The following is a 24,285-nucleotide window of genomic DNA, read 5'->3' as shown; positions in this document are numbered from 1 at the left end:
CTGACCCACCTAAGACGATTGGGAAATTCCCCTCCAACATGCAGCAGTAAATTGGTTCAAACGACGAGAAAGGCGAATAAGCTGGCACACATGGATAGCCACAAATGATTGTGTGCACCTAGAGTCTAGAAACATTAATATTTTGAACCAGTACACATACGCAACTCAAAAAAAAGGTTTACATCACCTCGGTTCCGAGAGTTCCGGAACCTGTACAGAAAATTGGAATACAGATCAACATAAACATCATTTCCGCCCTTTTTATTGCTCATGAAAATCACATATTGCATGTTGTACCACCATACATCGAGAGCTTCAGAGGTTGTTGCCCAGATTGCTATACACACCAGTACCTCTAATACCCAGAAGCACGTCCTCTTTCATTGATGCATGGCTGTATTCGTCGTGGCATACTATGCACAAGTTCTTCAAGGCACTGCAGGTTCAGACTGTCCCAATCCTCAACGGCGATTCGACGTAGGTCCCTCAGAGTGGTTGGTGGGTCATGTCATCCATAAACAACCCTTTTAAATCTGTCCCAGGCATGTGAAACCTTAACTTTTCTCGGCGAACTGAATGTTGAAATAACTTACGGGTTTGCTGCCTGGTGACGTCGTCGACCACCGCCGATATTTCGACAGGAGCACACCCTGCCATTCTCGAGGCACAACTGCAAGGAGGAAGCAATGTGCAGGGGAATTTAATACCTCGGTTCACAGGGGAGAAACAAGAAAGATACCACACACGAACAAGCCGGCCAGTGTGGTCGAGCGGTTCTAGGCGCTTCAGTCTGGAACCGCGCGACCGCTACGGTGGCAGGTTCAAATCCTGCCTCGGGCATGGATGTGTGTGATGTCCTTAGGTTAGTTAGGTTTAAGTAGTTCTAAGTTCTAGGGGACTGATGACCTCAGATGTTAAGTCCCATAATGCTCAGAGCCATTTGAACGCACAGAACAAGTAACCGCAGAGTCAACACGCAACCAAGGACAACCAACATCAGAAATATCTATAGTGACTATTAATCAACAGGTGAGGTAGCACTAATTCTGTCCCTCTGTTTTTGATGAGAGACAGAGCCGGATTCCAAGCAGCATTTAAACAAAATCCACCATCTCTGTTAATAAGGTTGCTTGATAGTCTGATTTCAACAGATTCCTTAATAACACTATCCCAATAGCTGGACGTGCAAGCCATAATCTCCGTGCTGTTGTATTCCATAGGATGACCGGTCTCAAGGCAATGTTCTGCAATAGCGGATTTGCTTGGCTGTTGTAAGCGTATGTGACGCTTATGTTCAATACACCGGTCTTCCACAGTCCTGATTGGCTGACCAATGTATGACACGCCACAACTGCAAGGAATTCAATAGACAGCCTTACGCAATCCAAGATCATCTTTTACGGACGCCAACAGGGCCTTAATCTTAGAAGATGGTCGGAAAACACATATCACATCATATTTCCGCAAAATACGACCAATCCTGTTGGAAATGATTCCTGCATAAGGCAAAAAGGCCGTAGACTTGGGTGCCACTTCGTTGCTATCGTCACTCACCCGTTGCACAGAAGGCTGATAGCGCAACGCAAGTTTGATCTGCATCTCACTATAACCATTCTGACGAAAGGTGACTTCGAGATGTGATAGCTTAGCTGCCAGACTTTCAGGGTCTGAGATAACGAGGGCCCTGTGAACCAAGGTTATTAAGGAAGCTGTTGAAATCAAACTATCAAGTGACCTTATAAACAGAGACGGTGGATTTTGTTTAAATGCTGCTTCGGCTCTGTCTCTCGTCATAAAAACAGAGGGAGAGAATTAGTGCTACCTCACCTGTTGATTAATAGTCACTATCGATATTTCTGATTTTGGTTATCCTTGGTTGTGTGTTGACTCTGCGGTTACTTTTTCTGTGTGTGGTATCTTCCTTGTTTCTTCTCTGTGAACCGAGGTGTTAAATTCCCTTGCTCATTGCTTCCTCCTTGCAGTTGTGCCTTGAGAATGGCAGGGTGTGCTCCTGTCGAAATATCGGCGGTGGTCGACGACGTCACCCAGCAGCAAACCCGTAAGTTATTTGAATGTCCCAGGCATGTTAGATAGGATTCATTTCTGGAGAACATTCTGGCCGCTCTAGTTGAGAGATGACGTGATCCTGAAGGAAGTCATTCACAAGATGTGTACGATGGGGGCGCGAATGTCGTGCAGGAAGACGAATGCCTCGCCAATATGCTGCCAATATGTTTGCACAATCGGTTGGAGGATGACATCGTACAGACGTTACGGCGCCTACCATGACCACCAGCGGCGTACGTCGGCCCCACATAATGCCACCCCAAAACACCTGGGAACCTCCACCTTGCTGCACTCTCTGGACAGTGTGTCAAAGGCGTTCGGCCTTACCGGGTTGCCTCCGAACACGTCTCCAACAATTGTGTGGTTGAAAGCATAGGCGACACTCGTCAGCGAAGAAAACGTGATGCCAATCCTGAGCGGTCCATTCGGCGTCTTGTCGGGCCCATCTGTACCGCGCTACATGTTGTCTTGGTTGCAAAGATGTAGCTCGACATCGATGTCGCGAGTGAAGTTGCGAATCATCCAGCCTATTGCGCACAGCTTGAGTCGTAACACGACGTCCTGTGGCTGCACGAGAAACATTATTCAACATGGTGGCACGGCTGTCAGGGTTCCTCCGAGCCATAATCCGTAGGTAGCGGTCATCCACTGCTGTAGTAGCTCTTGGGTGGCTGAGCGAGGCATGTCATGGACACTTCCTGTCTCTCTGTATCTCCTAACAACATCGCTTTGGTTCACTCCGAGACGCCTTGACACTTCCCTTGTTGAGAGCCGCTCCTGGCACAAAGTAACAATGCGGACGCGTTGGGCCCGTGGTAATGACTGTCTAGGCGCGGTTGAACTCAGACAACGCGAGCCTTCCTGGTGGAATGACTGTAACTGATCCGCTGTCGGACCCCCTCCGTCTGATACGCGCTGCTCATGCACGGTTGTTTACACCTTTGGGCGGGTTTAGTGATATCTCTGAACAGTCAAAGGGACTGTGTCTGTGATACAATATCCACAGTCAACATCTCACTTCAGGAGTTCTGGGAACCGGAGTGAAGCAATACTTTGTTTATGTGTGTATTAAAGACTTTCCTATTATACTGAACGAAACGAAACTCTTTTAGGAGCGCTCTGGCAGAGAAAACACTTAACTCTTGTTATACTCTGTGGAAAAAAATTAGTGCACCCATTTAGAGGTTTCCAGTTCACTCACGATTTATTGTTGCCACTGTGCATATGGAGTACATGAAATTGTTACATTAACAGATCAATAGCACCAGCGGTTCTGCGGTAGCACGTATCGGCCCCTGCTGAAACACATATATTAGTATATGATGTAGCTTCCACAGGTGGTAATGCAGGCACTGACTCTGGTATCCAGTCGATCGCAGATATGTAGAATACTGCGATAAATTATGCCATCCCTGCTCGACCGGTTCACACAGTTCTGTGAGAGTTGTTGGTTGTCGAGTCGCACAAGTCACTTCTCGTCCCATCGTATCCCACATTTGCTCGATTGCAGACAAGTCAAGAGATATTGGACGCCAGGGAGTTTGCTGCACATCTTGCAGAGCACGTTGAGTTCCACGGGCAGTGTGTGGAGGAGGATTGTCTTGTTGGAACAACACATTACCTTCCTGTTGCAAGAGCGGCATTCAACAGGTGTAACAATACTCTGCACATATCAACTGCATGTTGACGTCCCGTCCAGAAGCAGCAAAAATGAAAGGGTGCTGTAGTGGGTGGGACCAGTGTGTCTTGTCTACGAGACAGCGCTTGCCAGGTCGGCGTCGTACGAGCAAACTACCATCACTTGCGTGCTGGCAGAATCTGCTTTCGTCGCTCAAGACCTCGGCACGCGATTCCATCTTCCAAGTGATCCTCTGATGACGCCAGTCGAGTGGTGCACGGCGATGCTGTGGTGTGAGGGGGACACAGCAAACCTCTCGCAGGCATCAGTAACTCTAAGCATGGTGAGACACTACAGTATTCACTGACGAAGTGATGGGAAGTACATGGGCTTAAGTTGAACTCCACAGCAAATTGTAGCAAACAGGGTTTTGTAGTGATCATTGCTTTGTTTAGCAGTTTGAGAAAACTCCCTATTTATCATCTTGGAACTTACAGCACACATATTTACGTATATTAGAGCCACCTGTGTTTAATAAATTAAATTCATGAAGACATGCAGGGGTTCAATGTAACCATACGTCTGAATGTAATATCAAGTCTGAGACGTACATGTAGTGTTAATGAACGTAGTGAACATATGTCAAAGGTCCCGGAGCCATCGCTAGGGTTCTGAGGTAACCAAATGTTGTTTTCAGTAGTCATTATTTTACCATTAGAACTATACAACCTGCTTTCTTTGTATAATGGACACTTCACGTCCACACAACCCTTCTTGACCCGGAAATTATTCGAGGATATCACCTGATATCATAACTACTCTACAAATTTTTCTTTTATCGTACAAATATTTTTTTTTAATTCAAATCAAACGTAGGATTTCTTGGTATACTGTAGGTGTAGCCCACTAAGCCACAAAAGTTTGTGCATTTCCATGTAAAATAGTGTTGGGCGAGCGACGATTTTGTCTTAACCTTATATTACGCTTACTGATTTGTTGTTTACATGTGCCAAATGATGTAAATGTGTTGGAGTACACAATACGTTGTCAAAACTTTAGTGATTTGCAGAATTCGTTTTATATAAATAACACTTTCCTGTGCCAGGGAAAAGAATGTAATCACCGCGAAAATTCTCCTGTCAAGGTGCAAAGTAGCGAATATGCCCCTCTTTAAAAGACTGACAGAAATCTAGAGAACCAGCTTCCGCAAAGCTCAGTCCGCCTTCCTCAGCGGAAATTTTTCGCGTGAGGACTACTCGCTCTCGCTTTTCCTTAAAGGTAATACAAGAGAGAGAATTACGGTGGAAGAGGAAAATGACAGTGCCAGTGAGAGAGAAAGAGAGAGGAGACAATGGTGGTGGATAGGTAAAATGGCACAGAAAGAGGAAAAGTGATGTATTAATACAATAGCGGTTGGAGCCAAAGAGAGACAAGACATTGATGGTCAATGAGAGACAGTGGCTGTAAAAAAGGAAGGGAGATGGGTGGTTATAGGAGCAAAAAAATGGTTCAAATGGCTCTGAGCACTATGGGACTCAACATCTTAGGTCATAAGTCCCCTAGAACTTAGAACTATTTAAACCTAACTAACCTAAGGACATCACACACAGCCATGCCCGAGGCAGGACTCGAACCTGCGACCGTAGCAGTCCCTCGGTTCCGGACTGCAGCGCCAGAACCGCTAGACCACCGCGGCCGGCGGTTATAGGAGCAATGGGATCAGAAAAGAGAGAGGGGTAGTGGAAATAAAAAAAGAGAAATGAGTGCAGAGCATACACGCTACGTCCAACATTTAACATATCGCCGTGACCTGGTCCCAGTCGGCTTCGTGCTCTAGCTCAGACTGAGATCTCTACTGGAGAGGGGGGCGGACTGTTGAAGGGAATGCAACGGACAGCGAGCGTGAACATCGTTTCAGTGTAAGGCAGTGGAAACGTGTTCGAGGGCCTCTACGTCAGTGCTGTGAATGTGTTTCAGTTGAACGAATGTGAACTGAAAACTAATACTGCAGTATACGTCTCTAACACCACATTGTGTTTCATTTCGAAGTAATGTCAGAGCTTATTGAACCTGGTGTTTGCATACGTGGCGACACTCAATTAGTGCAAGAGGACGAAACGCATATTCAACATTTTGGATTCGAAACGAAGTACAAGAAAACCTCCCACGTCAACGTCAAAATAGATCTAGAAGCAAAGGTGCAAGTAACCAGGAATAAGGCACACAATGCCGAAACATCTTCTAGAAAGCTGTAGCGACCTTATGGGCCGCAGGCGTCGAGAAACGCCAATAGTTGGTAAAGAGTCAGCTGAGGGCCGCGGTTGACACACAACTGATAAAAATCTGGCTTGATCGAAAAATAATAAATGGGAACAATTGTGCAAGTAGTTTTTAAATTAGTAATTTGAAAATGTATTCGCACAGTGTTTAATCACTGCACAGAACGAAAAAGGAGGGATGTGGATATTAGCTCTGTCGTTATTGAAAAACAGTTGAGACGACCTAAAGTGAGCAATGCACCAGATGCTTACGGAACTGAAGTTAAGTTTTACATTAAATACACCACAAGATGAGGTCCTTCCCCGGATTGTATTTAGCGACAGTGACTTGTACAACTGACAGTGCCGTACAACAAGAGGGGGGTGCAGCACCGTCCTGTTTACAGAAGTGGTAGAAGATTGCACACAGCATCATACGTCCAACATGGCTGACACAGGTCTGTTGCAGGAGCCTGCAGCATACTGTAGCTGACGACATTATGTCACTCATAGAGGAACACACGTTTCTGTCAGAGAACTGGCGCAGACTGAAGTGGAACCACTTGTCTGAGACACAGCTTTCCTTATTTACATAGCATCACTTACCATTACTAGCCCAAGGACGTCAAAATTTACAACAGAATTGCAAATTTCCCCCTGACGCCGACAGCGTTCGTGCAGGATAAAGGGGGACCCACCGGGCCACGCCTCCAGTGGCTCTGCACCACGAGCGCCCTCTACCGCCGCGATACAGCACGGCTGGCGCCACTGACACAGCCCACTTGTACTTGGAGCCTCTTCGCGACGTGACGACACGCAGACGTTGTCCAGTCGCTGTGGACACGTAAAGGACCTTCTGCACACCGACCACCACAGCACAGTGAAACGCCCTCAAGGACGCGCTGATCAGCACGCCAATAGAAAGAGCGGGCAGTGGCAAACTTCCAGGAAGACAAAGTTCACCGCCCCCTGTCGATGTTGACTTAACCAGCCGTCCGTCGCTGGTCGACCCAGTTGGGTCGGAGACCTCGAGAGATCAGCACTGCACAATAGGAAGTCAGAGGCTACCCGGCCACTGACCTTCTTCTGTGCGAATGTACACGCTTTACCCGAACTCTTACGGGACTCATCAGCTTAGTCTGGCGCGAGTAATGAGTGAATGGGCAAATATCAATTAAGAACACAGTGAATGTAGGTTGTGGACAGTTGGGAATGTGGGTGTGACGGGAAGCGTGCACAGGAGAAGTCCCTGCAGTCACACTATCCTCTGTGCCATCGGTAGCTCAGATGCATAGAGTGTCTGCTAACTAAGCAGGAGACCCGGGTTCGAGTCTCCATCAGGGCACACATTTTAAACTGTCGCCATTGATGTATATTAACAACACCTGTCGGCAGCTAAGGGTTTCCATTTAATTATCATTACATTTGCTTGTATTGACACTTAAAAATATGTGTTTATACAAGTGTGCACACCTAAGGCGGTGTTCACAAAAGTTTATTCGACTGTTCATTCTCATAAACTCTAGAGCCTGGATCCCTCGCATTCCGACTGCCACCTGTTTTGCCCAGTGGAGGGAAGCAGTACGTGGATGATGGGGAGGTCGCTGGTGCAGATGGACGTTTGCTCTCACCTCGACCAGTAGAGCGGCACCATGTAGGCACACAGGCCGTCCTAACAAGGCCACCACATCCAACTGAGACTGCGTTGAAAAATAGGGTTTGTAGCCAAAAAACTGCCCCACGAACCGTGGATCTGGTCGTTGGTGGTGAGGCGTGCGTGCCTCAGCTATACAGATAGCCACAAGCGAGGGGTATCTGTTTAGAGGCCAGACAAGTGTGTGATTCCTGGAGAGGAGCAGCAGCATTTTCAGTAGTTGCAGGAGCTACACTTTTGATGATTGACTGATCTGGCTTTGTGACGTCAACCAAAATGGCCTTGTTGTGCTGGTGCTGTGGATGGCTGAAAGCAAGGGGACACTACAGCCGTAATTTTTCCCGAGGGCATGCAGCTTTACTCTTTGCTTAAACGATGATAGCATTCTGTTGGGTAAAATATTCTGGTGGTAAAATAGTCTCCCATTCAGATCTCCAGGCGGTGACTACCCATGGGTACTTCGTTATCAGGAGAAACAAAACTGGCGTTCTGCAGATCGGAGCGTGAAATGTCAGATCTCTTAATTGGGCAGGTAGGTTAGACAATTTAAAAAGAGACATTGAGCCGTGGCGGCTGGCGCTAGGGTGTTCTACTTGCATCGCTGATGTGGATATCCGTCTGTCCTGTTATCATTGACTGCCTCCCCACGGCGGTTTTCCGCATGAACGTGTGACGGGAGAGTCTCCGCTCACCGCTCAACGAGCCAACTTGTGCTGGAAACAAGCCGGCGCCCCTGACCGTGGTGCACGGGCCCCGCCGTGCTCGCCGCCCTTGTCTTTTGTCGCTCCGGATGCACGGTGCCGATCATTGGGCGCCTTGGCGTGCAAAATTCTGGTGCGTTTGTCGTCTCACACTGAACAGCTACCCAGCTGGTATTCTGCAAGCTCAAAGTTACGTATGACTTTTATTCTGTGTTTATCTAAGAAGATTGTTGAAACTTACTGTGGCCTGGGTAGCTGCCGGAAATGATTCTGAACTTGGTTCCACAGTGACTATTTTAAGGAGGCTCATGTGCCTCATTTCGTTTCTCATCATCTGTGGAGTGTGTATTTTAAGTGGATTTCACGCAACTTTTAACTTGTTTTACGACACACTGACCGCTTTGGGACTGGTTGCGGTTGTGTAAGCGCCCGGCAGCCGTAGAGTTAATGGTTTAACCATTTGTCACGGCAGGATTTGGTTTGTTTATTTAATTTTGAAAGTGCCTGAAGGCAACTGGAAGTGATCTCTAACTTTCCTGTAATTTATTGGGAGACGGGAATGTTAGAGTACTGCTCGATAAGAATTTGGGTGCATGCTTATATATTTCAGTGTGGCTGTGATTTGACCTAGTTTTCATTGCAATCTATTTGTGCTGCAGGCCATTTTTTAAGTCTGCTCGTTTCCTGGCGTCGGTGCGGTTATGGACCCTTGTCAGGACCGCTCATTGTGAGGCCGGTCGGGCTATTTATGAATATACACCGCCTGCTAGTGCTAGTGAGCTCGTGCACAAGCCGTGGGGAGTGAGCGCTCGTATTGCCTGCCGGCCGTAGCGTTATTGCTTCCAAACACTGCTGTTGGCCTTAACGCTGTTCTCTAGTTAAGCGAGGCCACTTTGTTAATATTAGCGTTTCTGTTATTCTACTGGTTGAGTTATTACTAGCCATTCTTATTCAATACTTACGTTAGTTATCTGAGTATCTTTAATGACTGTGCAACTTGTTATTATTCCTGTGTGCCAGTTTTGCGACCTTGGTTGGCCCACTTTGCATTTTTAGTATAAGCATGTTTCACTGTGGACCTTTATGTGGGCAGTTCAGTTTTATTAAGCTTTAAAATCTTTGTCCATATAATGATGTTGTCGTATTATGTGGCCGTATAACTTTTGGTTGGAGGTGTATAGTGTTACCAGTGTTTGTGATATGGTTCAAAAAGAACGATTGTTTATTATCGATTATTCATCTTGTCCACTATCTATGATTTTGGTTGCAGACGCAAAATATGATTCTTATTCGTGTCTATGTAATTCAATTAAAGTGAAGATTTGTATATAGCATCAGTAAGAGGACATGTAAAGGGACGAGAGAGGTAATTCTGACGTTACGGCTAATAATGGAAGCAAGGCTAAAGAAAAATCAAGACACTTCCATAGGATTTGTCGACCTGGAAAAAGCCTTCGACAATATAAAATGGTGCAAGCTGTTCGAGATTCTGAAAAAAGTAGGGGTAAGCTATAGGGAGAGACGGGTCATATACAATATGTACAACAACCAAGAGGGACGATCAAGAACGAAGTGCTCGTATTAAGAAGGGTGTAAGACAACGCTGTAGCCTTTCGCCCCTACTCTTCAATCTGTACATCGAGGAAGCAATGATGGAAATAAAAGAAAGGTTCAGGAGTGGAATTAAAATACAAGGTGAAAGGATATCAATGATACGATTCGCTGATGACATTGCTATCCTGAGTAAAAGTGAAGAAGAATTAAATGATCTGCTGAACGGAATGAACAGTCTAATGAGTACACAGTATGGTTTGAGAGTAAATCGGAGAAAGACGAAGGTAATGAGAAGTAGTAGAAATGAGAACAGCGAGAAACTTAACATCAGGACTGATGGTGACGAAGTCAATGAAGTTAAGGAATTCTGCTACCTGGGCAGTAAAATAACCAGTGACGGATGGAGCAAGGAGGACATAAAAAGCAGACTCGCTATGGCAAAAAAGGCATTTTTGGCCAAGAGAAGTCTACTAATATCAAATACCGGCCTTAATTTGAGGAAGAAATTTCTGAGGATGTACGTCTGGAGTACAGCATTGTATGGTAGTGAAACATGGACTGTGGGAAAACCGGAACAGTAGAGAATCGAAGCATTTGAGATGTGGTGCTATAGACGAATGTTGAAAATTAGGTGGACTGATAAGGTAAGGAATGAGGAGGTTCTACGCAGAATCGGAGAGGAAAGGAATATGTGGAAAACACTGATAAGGAGAAGGGACAGGATGATAGGACATCTGCTAAGACATGAGGGAATGACTTCCATGGTACTAGAGGGAGCTGTAGAGGGCAAAAACTGTAGAGGAAGACAGAGATTGGAATACGTCAAGCAAATAATTGAGGACGTAGGTTGCAAGTGCTACTCTGAGATGAAGAGGTTAGCACAGGAAAGGAATTCGTGGCGGGCCGCATCAAACCAGTCAGTAGACTGATGACCAAAAAAAGAGGACAAATGTCCGAAGTTTATAATAAAGACTGTTTTGAGCCAAATTAAAATTCTAAAACAATCACAAGCTTGTCCGTCACCAGTGATGCCGGGCTTCCTATTTCATTTAAGTAACTGTGGTGAGATTGTAATTTTGATTTTGTAAAGAACTCAGTAGTACCTCGGTTCATGCATAATTTGTTATTTTTTGGCACTTAAGCACGCGTTGCGTTTGATTTCGTGGTTAATGTTTTGGCTAGTAGTAATCTCTTTGTTAGTCGGTAATCGCTTCGCATTTTCCTGTACAATATTTTCTACTTCTTTACATTATCTTCGTTTTTGTATCCAGACGTTTCCCTCACTATTAGGCTCATTACTACGCCCTAAATCAGCACCGGTGTGGGGCAGATTCGGAGGTGGAACAGCGTTTTGGGGGAATGTTCAACAGTTCTTTTCAAATCTCTTTCATAATCCAAAGCAGACAAGAGCGTTGTCAGCTGAAAATTAATCTCGAAGTGTAGAAGCGTTTAACAATCTTCTTTTCGTATCACCGGTTTTAGGACGCGATGCAAGCCATTCTTTTCCACTTAGGCTTATTCTAAAAACTCCTCAATAACCGATAATTACGGTGTAACTCTGTAAACAATTGCCAGTGACTAATAAAATGGCTCTGAGCACTATGGGACTTAACTTCTGAGGTCATCAGTCCCCTAGAACTTAGCACTACTTAAACCTAACTAACCTAAGGACGTCACACACATCCATGCCCGAGGCAGAATTTGAACCTGCGACTATAGCGGTCGCGCGGTTCCAGACTGAAGCGCCTAGAACCGCTCGGCCACTCCGGCCGGCAGTCACTAATAAAAATTCACGTTGTCCTAACCAACGTTGTTTCTCGCCTGTGAGCGTCAATTACAACCAATAGTTCTGAAATGGACGGTATATAAAGAACAAAAGTAAGGCATAATAAACACTAAAACTATATGCCACTTATTTTCTCCTTATAAAAACAAAGAATAAAAAAATTATCTTGTTGGATGTTTTCCCTTTTTTTTAACATTTGTACCATTTGTTAGGATAATATCTCAATACTTGTGTATGTATATTTCTTTGTCAAAGCAATTCTTGGAAATAATTCTTATTTGTTAGTGTAACAAATGAGTGTCTAGAAACAAAAACATTTTACTTGTACATGATATTTAGAAAATGTGTTAGGAGTAGATTATACTTAATTACTACATTTAAAAAAAATTTCTAAGAAAATCGATGTGAAAGACTCCTCACTTTCGATAACAAACTTCTTAAAAAAAATTCACACTTAAATAAAGAAAGAAAAAAATTAAAAATTAATAATAATAATAATAGCATAAAAATATTCTTCTCTTGTCAATATAAACATATTTTTGAGAATAATGTGGAAGAATATAAAGACATAAATTAGTAATACAAACTAGCATATAACGAGAATAACGTGGCTGAACAGTAGGCAACAAAATTTAGATAATGGAATAATTTTTGACTGACTTAGACAACGATTCAGTCATTGCCTAACTTCAGCGCAAAAATGAAGTTCGAAGGGTGGTGATATGTAAGGTGTCAGGCATGAAAACCCTGACATGATAAGCAAATCCAGCAGTATGTCACATAGCTCCGAATAATTCGTGACATTCAATTAACCGAAGTAATACGAGTAACGAGTGAGGAAATCGAATACCACAGACTAACACAAGAATGCCTAAATGCGTGTCATACCTTTCCACAGTGAGACAGACGCAGTTCCGAGGGGAGAAACGAGAACAGAAGCCGAGGGCAGAACCGTGTTAAGCTAGAAGGCTCTACGATAAGGGACGGACACCCACGTTGCCAGCCAACCACCAGGACCACCCCCCAGCCCATGTTGAAAGATAGAGCCCTCCAGAAGAACAGTATAGATCTTACGATAACAGTAAAAGGGCCACACCAGCTGCAAGTTTTAACGTGAGACTTTTTCGCGTCTCTGTTACGTTGCAAACGTTAAAAACATTGCCCCACCACGAAAATTATAACGTTTCTCATTGGATAGACAGAATTTTTGTAGGCGGAGCTTAAGGTTAACATTGAGACCCGGATTGGTCAGATGAAAACACAGCCAGATAGTTTTTTTTAAACCAACTTCGGTAAATTGTAGTAAGGAGACGTTAGGAGAGAGTTGCTTCCAATTAATGCTGATGGTATTCACATTTGCTACGTAAGCTAAAATCTGAAACGCGATGATTTTACTGTTATATAGTTATTGAGAAGCCACATCAGCCACTGTAATTTACGACATGTTAGATAAGTAATTAAAGGTAATTGAGGGTCACTGTAGACGTTTTTGATAGTTTTCTCTTTTGTGAAACTTAATTTAAACCTAGATTATAGATGTGATATGGCATAGGTCATCCTTCGATCCATTGTAGAACTTGGAAACCCACTCAGGGAATATTCGTTCACATTTTTGTTGAACACAGTTGGTTTTTATCATCCTGTATTAAAATATTTCCTTTTATCAATAGTGTAATTTGTAAACAATGTTTTGTGAGTAGAATAAAATTTCCAGTTTCGAAATTCTTGATGAACAAACGGCACCACAAACACATGTGGAACCACAAATGTATGTTTTAAGACAGTCTGGATCGTGCAATGAAGCGTCAAGGTTAGCCAGACAAGATACTGAACCAATACCTGACAATGGAAAGCCAGGTCGCGAAGATTCAAATGGTTCAAATGGCTCTGAGCACTATGGGACTCAACTTCTGAGGTCATTAGTCCCCTAGAACTTAGAACTAATTAAACCTAACTAACCTAAGGACATCACACACATCCATGCCCGAGGCAGGATTCGAACCTGCGACCGTAGCGGTCTCGCGGTTCCAGACTGCAGCGCCTAGAACCGCACGGCCACTTCGGCCGGCCAGGTCGCGAAGAGTACAGTGCAGTGCATTCAGCTAAACGTTCACAACCGATGGAAGAAAATTATTGCGTACCACTCCAACGATGCTACGCAAGTGTACGCGAAAGTTACAGTGGACAATATCCAATGGATGTACCACAACCGGAAAGAACGACTGGAGAAATGATCAGAAACAAAAGTGGCGAAGAATCGCGAATTTCATATGGAACTATGACGAAGTACGACAACGATCATTTCCTCACAGTCATAAAATTACAACACTTTCGAGAAGGAAACTCATTACATCCACGAACTTTTATTGATGAGTTCCGAGTAGGATTACCAGAACACTGGACGCTAGCACACAAATTAGACTTTATATGTGCACACATGTCAGGAACAGTCACAGAAGCCATGCAGAATATTGCAGCGACATGCCGATCGTACGAAGATTTCAGAGAGAAGCTTCTCTCACGATATTGGTCCAGCGAAGCACAGAACAGAGTGAAGTACGAATTATTACAGAACCCATATTTTGAAAATTCAGGAGAGAAGAGTCCCGTGAAATTTTTTCGAAGTAATGGCAAAGAAAAATCAATGCTTAGATGTACCATATAGTGACGGAGAGTTGATTAAATTATGCGCGATGAAGTTACCATTAAAATACCAGCAATCATTAGTAGGTCGCGGAGGCAATGACGTCGAAGCATTTAAAGGTATTCTAAGGGAACTAGAGTTCATATTATCGGAAGATGACGCAAGAAAAAGACGAAGCGCACGTGAAAACGAAAGCAAAAAGCAATGGAATCCACAAGACACAGTACGAAGAAACAATAATTACGAACCACGTGATAACTTCGCACCAAGAAACGACAACAGATTTCAACAAAGAAACGGTTATGGATTTAGAAGAGAATATGGCAATAACTATAATTCACCCAGGAACGGCAACAACTATTACAGAGGGAATAACAACAACCGGAACGGGTATTGGAGAACCAATAGACCGACAAATTATCAACAAAGAAACCAATATCAACTAGCTGAACAAGAAAAGAGAATACAGATAGAAGAGGTGGAGGTAAGACCACTAAACCCCGATAAACGTTCGAATTGACAGCTAAACGCCCATGCCAAAGAGAATGACGCAGGACAATTGCAGCACCTTGAACAGAGAAGTAAATACGTTATCACGAGAAGAGAAGAAGGAAGAAACAAATCCGCAGGGACCAGATGAAAACGAAGACAGGAAAATAACAATATCGTGTTGGGACGGAATTAATTGGGAGAATACTGACGAGGAAGATGAATTACCAGAGGCATGCACAACGAATGTAGGAGGAAAGGACGAAGTAATGAGTATTGCAGAGCTATTTGAGATGGAAACCAGGGAAAGCGAATTCAATGAGGATAATTCGCAGTCGACAGAAGTTGAAAATAAGTTATTAGTGGGCACACAACCCAACGTATGTAATGAAGGAAGTTATGAAGCGATAATTAGAGCATTTAGATGCGATTATGTGGAAGTAGTGACGAAGAAGGAGAAGATAGACGAGGATGAGGAAAAAGTAGAGGATGTTGAAGAAAGCGTAAATGAAGGAAGAAATAGAGAAGAGGAAATAAAAGAGAGAGAAGTAGCAGTCGAAGCTTATCCTACAGAAAGTTCGAATTCACAGGGGAAAGTCCTGAAAAGACTCATGTATGATTCAGTGGAGGATTCGTTGATGCAAGAAGAAGAAGAACAGAACCAACCCTTTCAAATTAAACCAATTTTGAAGGCCATGGTAAAGCATATCCCAGTCAATATTGTAATTGATAGCGGAAGTGAACTGACCGCGATCTCAGAAAATTTATTCATGCAGTGTAATGCCAATGAGGAATTGCCAGTTCTGAAAACACGTAAGATTAAAGTAAGAGGTCCTATTAGAAACAATGCTGCGGAAGTTACGAGACTAACAAGGTTAACTCTTTCGTGTCAAGGTCAAAAGATCGAAGCCAACTTCGTGATTATACCTAAATTAACTGTAGATTTGATTATAGATGCAGATTTTTTAAGTGAGAGACGAGCGATAATAGATATGGGGAAAGGTAGCGTAACATTCGGGAATGTCACACTTCTCTTTGAGCAAAAGCTAAAATTAGAAGAAATACCAGTCATAAACAAACAATTAAGAATGATGCGAGATAAAGAGGATGAAGAATTAGAATGGTATGCACAAAAGGGGGAATCGCCTCAACTCATGTTAGAAGTCCATAAAGAAATCGACGAAAAATTGCAAGAAGTTCAAGGTATTTCGGGACACAGTAAAAGAGAATTAGAGAGTATTTTACGAGATAAAGCAGAGGTATTTTTACCTAAGACTGGCAGTATTAAACACTTTCAGTACAAGTCTGAAGTAAAACAGCACAAACCATTTAGAGTGCCACCCTATACAATCCCATTAAGCTACAGGAATAAAGTATTCCAGGAGATATCTAGATGATGATATTATTGAACCAACTACCTCCACATATAACAGCCCACTCCATATTGTACAAAAACGAGATGGGAGCATCAGGTTAGTGCTTGATTCCAGACAGATCAACGCAATCATTATCACTGAGACAGATCGCCCAGAAAAATTATAGGAACTGATACAAAACTTCCACGGTGCTAAGATATTTTCATCAATTGATTTACGGAGTAGTTTCTGGCAAATAGAATTGGCCCCAGAATGTAGAAAATTTACAGCATTTATCGTATTCGGTAGATGTTACCAATTTAAACGATTGCCATTTGATTTAAACATATCATCAGCAGCGTTTATTAGGGGATTTAATACTATACTCAGTCCTGAAATTTTACAAAAAATTACTTGTTATGTTGATGATGTAATTATAGCAGAACCCTCTTGGGAACATCACAACGACACATTAAATCAGTTTTTACAGATCATGAAAGAGCATGGGGTCATAGTAAATATAACGAAATCCTAATTCGGAAGGCGAGAGGTCAAATTTCTAGGACATCTAATTTCAGAGAAAGGGGTAACGCCCAACCCAGAAAAACTAACAGCAATCAAAGAATTCTGTACTCCATATGATAAGAAAACTCTCAGAGGATTTCTAGGTCTCACTGGATTCTATAAAAAATTTATTTGGATCGACTCTCTCGCAACACCACGCCTATGTGCATCGATTGGAAAAAACACGCCATGGGTATGGGATCAACAAGCCAATGAAGAATTTTTAAAAGTGAAAAACGCACTAACAGCAGCACCAATTTTAGCACATCCTGATCTAACAAAAATTTCTGTATGGCCACTGATGGCGCGAAAACAGGAGGACACGAGGCAACTCGGACCGCCGTCAGCGCGGGCGCCGAGTCGCTCGCAGCTGGTCGCGCCGCCTGCGCAGCCCCAGCAGCCTGACGGCCCGGGGAGTGGTCGGGCGGGCAGCTGGCGGCGGCGGCTCGCATTCGAGTCGCCGCGAGTGCGGAGAACCTGAGTTGTTGTTCAGCACTGTGTCGAGCAGAGCGTCGTGTCGCACAGTCTGCGAATTCCCAGATGCCAGAGTTGCAGGAGCGACGCGTCTGCGTTACATTTTGTGTGAAGCTCAAGAAAACCTTTACGGAGACACGCCGAATGATGCAGGAAGCCTACGGTGATGAGTGCTTGAAGCCGTACTCGGTGTTACAGAGGGTTCACAAGGTTTAAAAATTGCCGGGCGGAAGTTAAAGATGACCATAGTTCAGGATGCCCTTCGACGACGCTCGTGTCAGGAACGCCAGCGAAATTGCACGTGCCAATCGAAGACGACTGTCCCAGAGAGACTGCAAAAGAATGTAACATTTCAGTCGGATCAAGTCATGAAATCCTGACACGGCATCTCGGAATGCATCGTGTCACCGCCAAGTTCGTCCTACGGGTGGTGAGTGAAGACCAGAAAGACCTCTGCCTCACAGTCTGCGAAGAGCTTTCGCATCGCGCAGATGAGAACTAGATGCTGCTTAAGAGACTCATAAATGCTGATAAGACGTGGGTCTACAGTTATGATGTTGAGACCAAGGGTCAATCTTGACAGTGGGTCGGGGAAGGTTCTCCAAGACCAAAAAAGGCTCGTCAGGTCAGATTAAGTGCCAAAGCCGTGCTGACAGGTTTCTTTGACTTTGATGGTTTAGTTCGTCATGAATTCGTGCCTCAAGAACAAACTGTTGATCGGTGGTACTATCGGGACGCATTGCGACGTCTGTGAGGAAATGCAACATGGAAACGGCCCGAAATGTGGCGAGACAGTTCATGGCTCTTGCGTCACAATAACGCACCCGTACGTGCATCCGTGTTGGTGCGTGACTGTCGCACGAAAAACGAAATCACTGCACTGCCGCATCCTCCGCACTCTCCATACCAGGCCCATAGGGACGTTTGTTTCATTCCCAGAGTTGAAAACCGTGTTCACAGGATGACGACTGGCAACGATAGACGAGATAAAAGAAATTTGGCACAGGCGGCTCTTAGCGCGACCCAGCAAGAGGCGTACCGAGTCTGCTCCCGGAAGTGGAAATAGCATAGCGAGCGGTGTATCAGTTGTGGAGGAGAGTATTTGGAAGTGTACCATGCACAATAAGTAAAACAAAAGTTCCGGAATTTGTTCGACAGACCTCGTATGGAGAATTAAAGCTCATTTTACTCCCTGTTTTGAACATCGTTTCGATTTAGTTCTGCAGGAGAGCTGTTATTGAATAATACGAGTAGAGATTTTTTTCTGCACACTTCAGGGTATTCCCACTTTCATCCAACCGTCTTCCAGACGCACAGCAAATCTTGACAGTATTGTTAGTAAACGTATTCCTTCTAACAGTGAAACGAGATGGAACTCTAACGCCAAAATAATGTCAGCTAATCACGAAAATCGTCCCAGGCTAATTTAGGCTTTACATGACATAATTCGGAGGCCAGACTCTAGCGCAAGGACTACAAGAGAGGTCTATGGTTTCGGAATTACCCTCCTAGACTTAAACTTGCAAGATCCCCTCGCTTCTAAACTGGTACTGTTATTACTCAGCTTAGCTGCGAGTCCGTAGAGGGTGTTATATGTGACGTACAGTATGACTGGTCAGCATTTCCGCCAGGAATTTGCGAGTGTAAGTCGGACCTTCCTCGATCCGCCTCGGTGGGGCGTGTCGTCGGATTTCCTCCTACGTGTGCGCGGTGCAGCTCTCGTAAATGTCGTCCTGTGCAGATTCTTCATTGGCGCATTGGATGTCTCTGTCGGTGGAAGCTAATTACCTGAAATTGTTGTCGATCAACTTTGGGGCATCTACTTAATCGTAATTAACATTCAGAATTCCGTAATATCACTTTCATTCCTATTACATCAATAATGAAACACTCGTGTCACAAACTACTCGTAACCGAGAGCACGGCTACCATGGACCAAGACAGGAAGAGCTCTTAACGCCGACTGCCGACTTGGGCGCGCGGTCCGTATCTCTTACTAGTCTCGTCACAGTTCGTATATTTACGATCGAGTTCGTACTTACTAAGACATGCATTGGTTAATGAACGGCTGTGAATTTTAACGAGGCAGAATCATGATAAATAGTTTTAAAATCCAGAGGCTCCTCCTAGTATTCATGTTGTCATAAATGACTTTAATTATTAAATGTAAATAAACAAAATCGGTGACTTTGGCGCTAAGATGGTGGTACTTCCCGTCATATATATTTCCCAGGCTGACGCCTGTTTCTACGGTCCAGCACCGAGCCCCACCCCACTGCAAGCGACATATGGTCGTGTCGTCACCTAGCCAGCCAGCGGCTACGGACTACAGCACTTCCTAACTATCGTGAATACATCAATAAGAGACAATGATTTATTAAAACTGGTAAAAATGTCTTCCTCACGTAAGAGGCACCTTACACATTCCCCCTGTTGCTTCTTTCCAAAATTATGCGTTTTTCGTGAGACAAAATTGCAATTTTGAAATAACAAAATCGCGGTATTGCAAAATTCTAGGAGCAGCCTTTACATTTTGGTCATTTGCTTCGAGATCTTTAACTTTTCCTTTTGAGGCATCAAGGGATCACAAATTTAGCACAGGAGGGCACTGTGGAGGGTAAAAATCGTAGAGGGAGACCAAGAGATGAATACACTAAGCAGATTCGGAAGGATGTAGGTTGCAGTAGGTACTGGGAGATGAAGAAGCTTGCACAGGATAGAGTAGCATGGAGAGCTGCATCAAACCAGTCTCAGGACTGAAGAGCACAACAACAACAACTTTTCCTTTAACTCAGTATTTCTTTTTTCTTTTAATTGGACGTAAACAAAATATTGTTTTAAAAATTTTCATTACAAAATTACTAATCGTTCTGTATTATTGCTCTTCTATGTCACCATATTATTAGAATATTAATTTCCATGCTCTGGTTATGAACACCTATACTTTAAGATAAAGCACAATGCATAAATGAATAATTGAAATAGTGAAAGAGTATAAACATCTCCCAAATAACACCAATACAAAATGAATAACGAAGATACAAGACAATTTGTTATACAATTCAGTATACAGAAAATTAGATATACATTTTATGTAGACACTTTTTCAATAATTCGTGACGCCTGTCGAAGAATACGTCACCTCATCACTAAACAAGACGCGCGACTTTCGTATCGGCTCTATCGCCGTTTTTCAAAAAGTTACCAAGAGCGTCCTTTCTTTCGTTCAAACAGACCACTATATACATTGATGATAAACTATATGTTCAGCACACTTAGGCCGGGGCCACACTAGCGGAATAGCTGCGGAACGTCAGACGCGCGGCAAATGACCGCACCGCTATGGCGCATGGGGCAGACGCAGACGCAGCAGTACACACGGGGCGGAACGTCTGCGGCTGCGGAAGTCTGCCGCTTGCCAGCCGCATCGCCCATAGCGAGGCGGAAAACTCGCTGCAGCACACGCAGCGCTATGGGTCATGAGAATCAACTGGGCATTGCACACGGGCGGTGCGACAGGTGTGCGGAGAAGGGCCAGCTGACAGCAGTCAGTGCTGGGAGCGGTTGCGTGCTCCGTTCCGTGTGACTACAAAGTGACTTCCACGATGTGCCCACTAGACATTCGGGAAATAGATATGGACATTCTGATAATGGAAGTGGGAAAAAGGCCTTGTATTTGGGATATAATGACCGAGGAATACAAGGACAGAAATAAGAAGGATGGAGCATGGCATGAAATCTGCTGTGCATTATTCGATGATTTCGCAGATCATTCGAGCACAGAGAAAAAAATCCGTTGGTAAGTTTTTCGTCCACTATCAGAATAATACAATTGGTTAAAAGATCACTCTGAATTGCGACATAGTTAGCGAATTAGTTTTCTGGAACTCGTTAAGTATTTTTGTTCAGAGGTTGCTGAACCATGATAAGTGTTGAGAAAGTCCTGCATTTCTATTATTGTTGACATGTTACACATTGATAATGTAACAACAATACACAAATATAACAATAGGAAAGAGCAGTATATTTGGACAATAATATGTAAGAATTGGCAATAATGGTATCGATTCTTTTGCATGGCATGAATTAAGCCACATGATCGCCTTGGGCAACTACAATATTGGATAGAGTGATAAATCACTAAAAATAGAACACTAAACAAACCAGGTTCAGTAAGCACTGCCCTCAAACGAGTTACTGGATAGTATCTGAAAGAGTCAACAATAGCTTATTAGTTATTTTTATTAAGTCTCAGGTGAATTTACAGGTGTAATTACCGATAATAACAAGCTAGAACAATAAAATTAATAAAACTGTAAATATTAAGAAAAATGCATAAAAAAGTTCATTTTCTGCTCTATGTAACACCTCAGATTTTGTTGTCCTACCAAGGCACTTTACCAGCGTCACTTACAAAATAATTTGCCATTACATCTCTGTTTCTTATTGCTGACACACTTCTTCTTCTTTCATCCAAGTTCGTTGCAGTCTCAAATCCATTTACAATAAAAGTGTCTTCAATTTGGTGCCCATCTCTCTCGCGCACATAATTATGCAGAACACAACATGGTTTTGTTATGTCAACAGCAAAATCCAATTTCACATTCATGGCTCGCTGGAACACGCGCCATTTGTTCGACAATATGCCGAAGGAACATTCAACATACCTACGAGCCCGTGACAAACGGTAGTTGAAAATTCTCTTCTCGCACGTCAACATTTTACCACCATATGGTCGTAGTACGTGTTCTGAGAGTCCAAATGCTTCGTCACCAACAAACACATACGGTGTAACTATCGCAGTGGCATTTGGTAAGCCAGAGGGCTCTGGTATACACAATGTATTTCCGTTCAGACGTTTCCACAGGGTAGATTTTTTAATAATTATGCTGTCTGAATCTTTTCCAAACGAGCCAATGTCAACAAAAACGAATCTATAATCTGAGTCTGCCACTGCTAAAAGAACAATGGAAAAGAAGTCCTTATAATTATAAAACAGTGAACCACTCGTCTTAGGTCTGACCAACCGATTGCCCCTATGCAATTTGGGAAATTTGCACGGATTTGGAATCCATTGGCAATATTCTTCCACTCCTCCTCTGTCGGCTGAGGCAGACACTTGTCACGCAGGCAGCCCCAAATCGCACAGCACACTTTCCTCACTATGTCACTGGCTGTTGACTTGCCTATTCTGTATGTATAGTGCAGATCAACTAAGTGACAACCAGTAGCCAAATACCTAAAACCAGAGATATAAATGTACAAAAATTACGTTGAATATTTAGTCATTATTTAATGATGTTAAAGATTTTAAATTTACGTTAAATTCCCGTTCCTTTTTTTCTCCTTTGTAGGCCAGAAGGCACAACAAATGTGGCGTAACATTAGGGACTATTATCGGAGATATGTAAGGAAAGTGAAGAAATGTGGTTCAGAAGCAGTAAGAATATTAAAATACGTGTACGCTGACCAGCTGGGGTTCTTGGCACCTGTTTTAGAAACAAGAGATTCAGTTTCAAGTCTACAGGAAGACGAAATTCAGCATTTGGAACATCCTTTGGAATTTTCCCTGGCAGAAGACGACACCGGCAATCCAGTAACATCAGTTGACGCCTCAACACCTGAGCAGATTTCAGTAGGCTCATCAGTTCCACAAAAGAAAACGAAGGTGAGAAGAGTGACAACAGATCTTGAAGCTACATTATGCTAATTTCTGGATAGTCCTCCAATTCGTTCTCCGTCCGCTGAGGAAAAAGACAAATCTTTTTTGATTCCTTGTTGCCCACGCTGCGTAAGTTTGATTTAGATCAAAAACTAGAATTCCGTATGGAAGTTTTACGCCTACTTCAGCGCATCCGAAACGCAAAATCGCAACCATTTCATGGCTGTTATGCAGCGTGTCAGCAACCTATGCAACATGCACCAACGCATGCCGTAAGCCCAGGACATTTCCAAACATTACATACACAAGGAAATATGTACAACCAGTGTGCAGCTCCTCAATTAGTGCAGATGCGGTCTCAACAGTATCGAGCTGAAAGAATTCTGATGTCTAGAGAACAATCGCCTTCTATTTCACCAGAGTTTATTGATTTTGACTCTTAAGTAGAGGGTTTTCGCAGAAAAGTGAATTAAAAGGAGTTACTTTCCTTTTTTGCATGTCCATTCTGTTAATTTCATTTACTGTTAATTGTTGTTTCTTATCCTCAAAAGACAGATTTACATGTAACATATCATTCAATATCTATAAAAAAAGAGAATTTAACTTGTTCGTTTATTGACCTAATCATTATCTTTTTTGTTAATTGAAATGAAAGTGTTGTTAAAACTAGTTATAGACATTACTCGATTTATTTAATTTTAGCTGAGATAATTTTTGGCTGAGACAGGATACTTACACATTAGAATTCACTTACCTTAAAGTTGTAGCCAGCATTTCCATTGAAGGTATAGCGAGTCTCATGTTCGTGTCTTGCTTCTGTAAAGCGTTTCTAAGCGTGTGATGTAATTCATCGACGCTTGAGAAAGACATTCGGAAGTAGTTGAAAATTTTCATTTCATCCTCTCATAGCTCGTTAAATATAACGTAAAACGCTCCTTGTAACAACCGACTACTCACCATTGGATGCACCCAGTACTTTCGGTGTATTTTTCTCTTTTTCAGTGTTTTTAACCCCACGTATGCCACTACTGCAGAGTGTCGAGCATCCATCGCGACTACCAGCTTAAAAAAAAGAAGGAGAGAAGAATTCAGTCTATTTGCTTGGCCTCTTCGCGGCTACGAAGCGAACTATCTTCATTCTAAGAACATTTCGCGCTGTACTAGAATGAAAAGTGTATTTTTTTTCTCGTCTCTATTGTCATTTAATCGCAAGGTAAACAGTTACCAGGTCGACTTTACTTACTTTCTTAAAAATTGTGTTGATAATAGTTATTTAATATTTCGTGAATGAAACAGTGTAGACAAGAAAAAATGACACATACAGCAAATAGCTCTGCACCTGAATCTGCAAATGTCTCTTTCTACTTTTAAAATGATGAACCTCTTAAAGATGCAACGTTAACATAAAGTGTGACCGTAAATGCCTTCACGGACGACATGCGGAAAATAAATGCGGCAC

At 43.2% G+C, this 24,285-nt stretch overlaps 1 protein-coding gene across 1 annotated transcript in view; it reads left to right on the top strand.

Annotated features, from left to right (window-relative positions):
* The window catches only part of LOC126442696 (zinc finger protein 729-like), a 172,202-nt gene extending 149,328 nt beyond the window's left edge, over nt 1-22,874 (top strand). The window contains exon 7 of the mRNA XM_050090745.1: nt 22,519-22,874. Within this exon, the coding sequence (XP_049946702.1) occupies nt 22,519-22,874 (356 nt within the window). The remainder of the gene's footprint in view (nt 1-22,518) is intronic.
* Nucleotides 22,875-24,285: the final 1,411 nt, after the last annotated feature.

Source organism: Schistocerca serialis, unplaced genomic scaffold (genome assembly GCF_023864345.2).
Source record: "Schistocerca serialis cubense isolate TAMUIC-IGC-003099 unplaced genomic scaffold, iqSchSeri2.2 HiC_scaffold_1401, whole genome shotgun sequence".
Classification (NCBI taxonomy): Eukaryota; Metazoa; Arthropoda; class Insecta; order Orthoptera; family Acrididae; genus Schistocerca; species Schistocerca serialis.
This window is presented reverse-complemented; position numbering and strand designations above follow the sequence as displayed.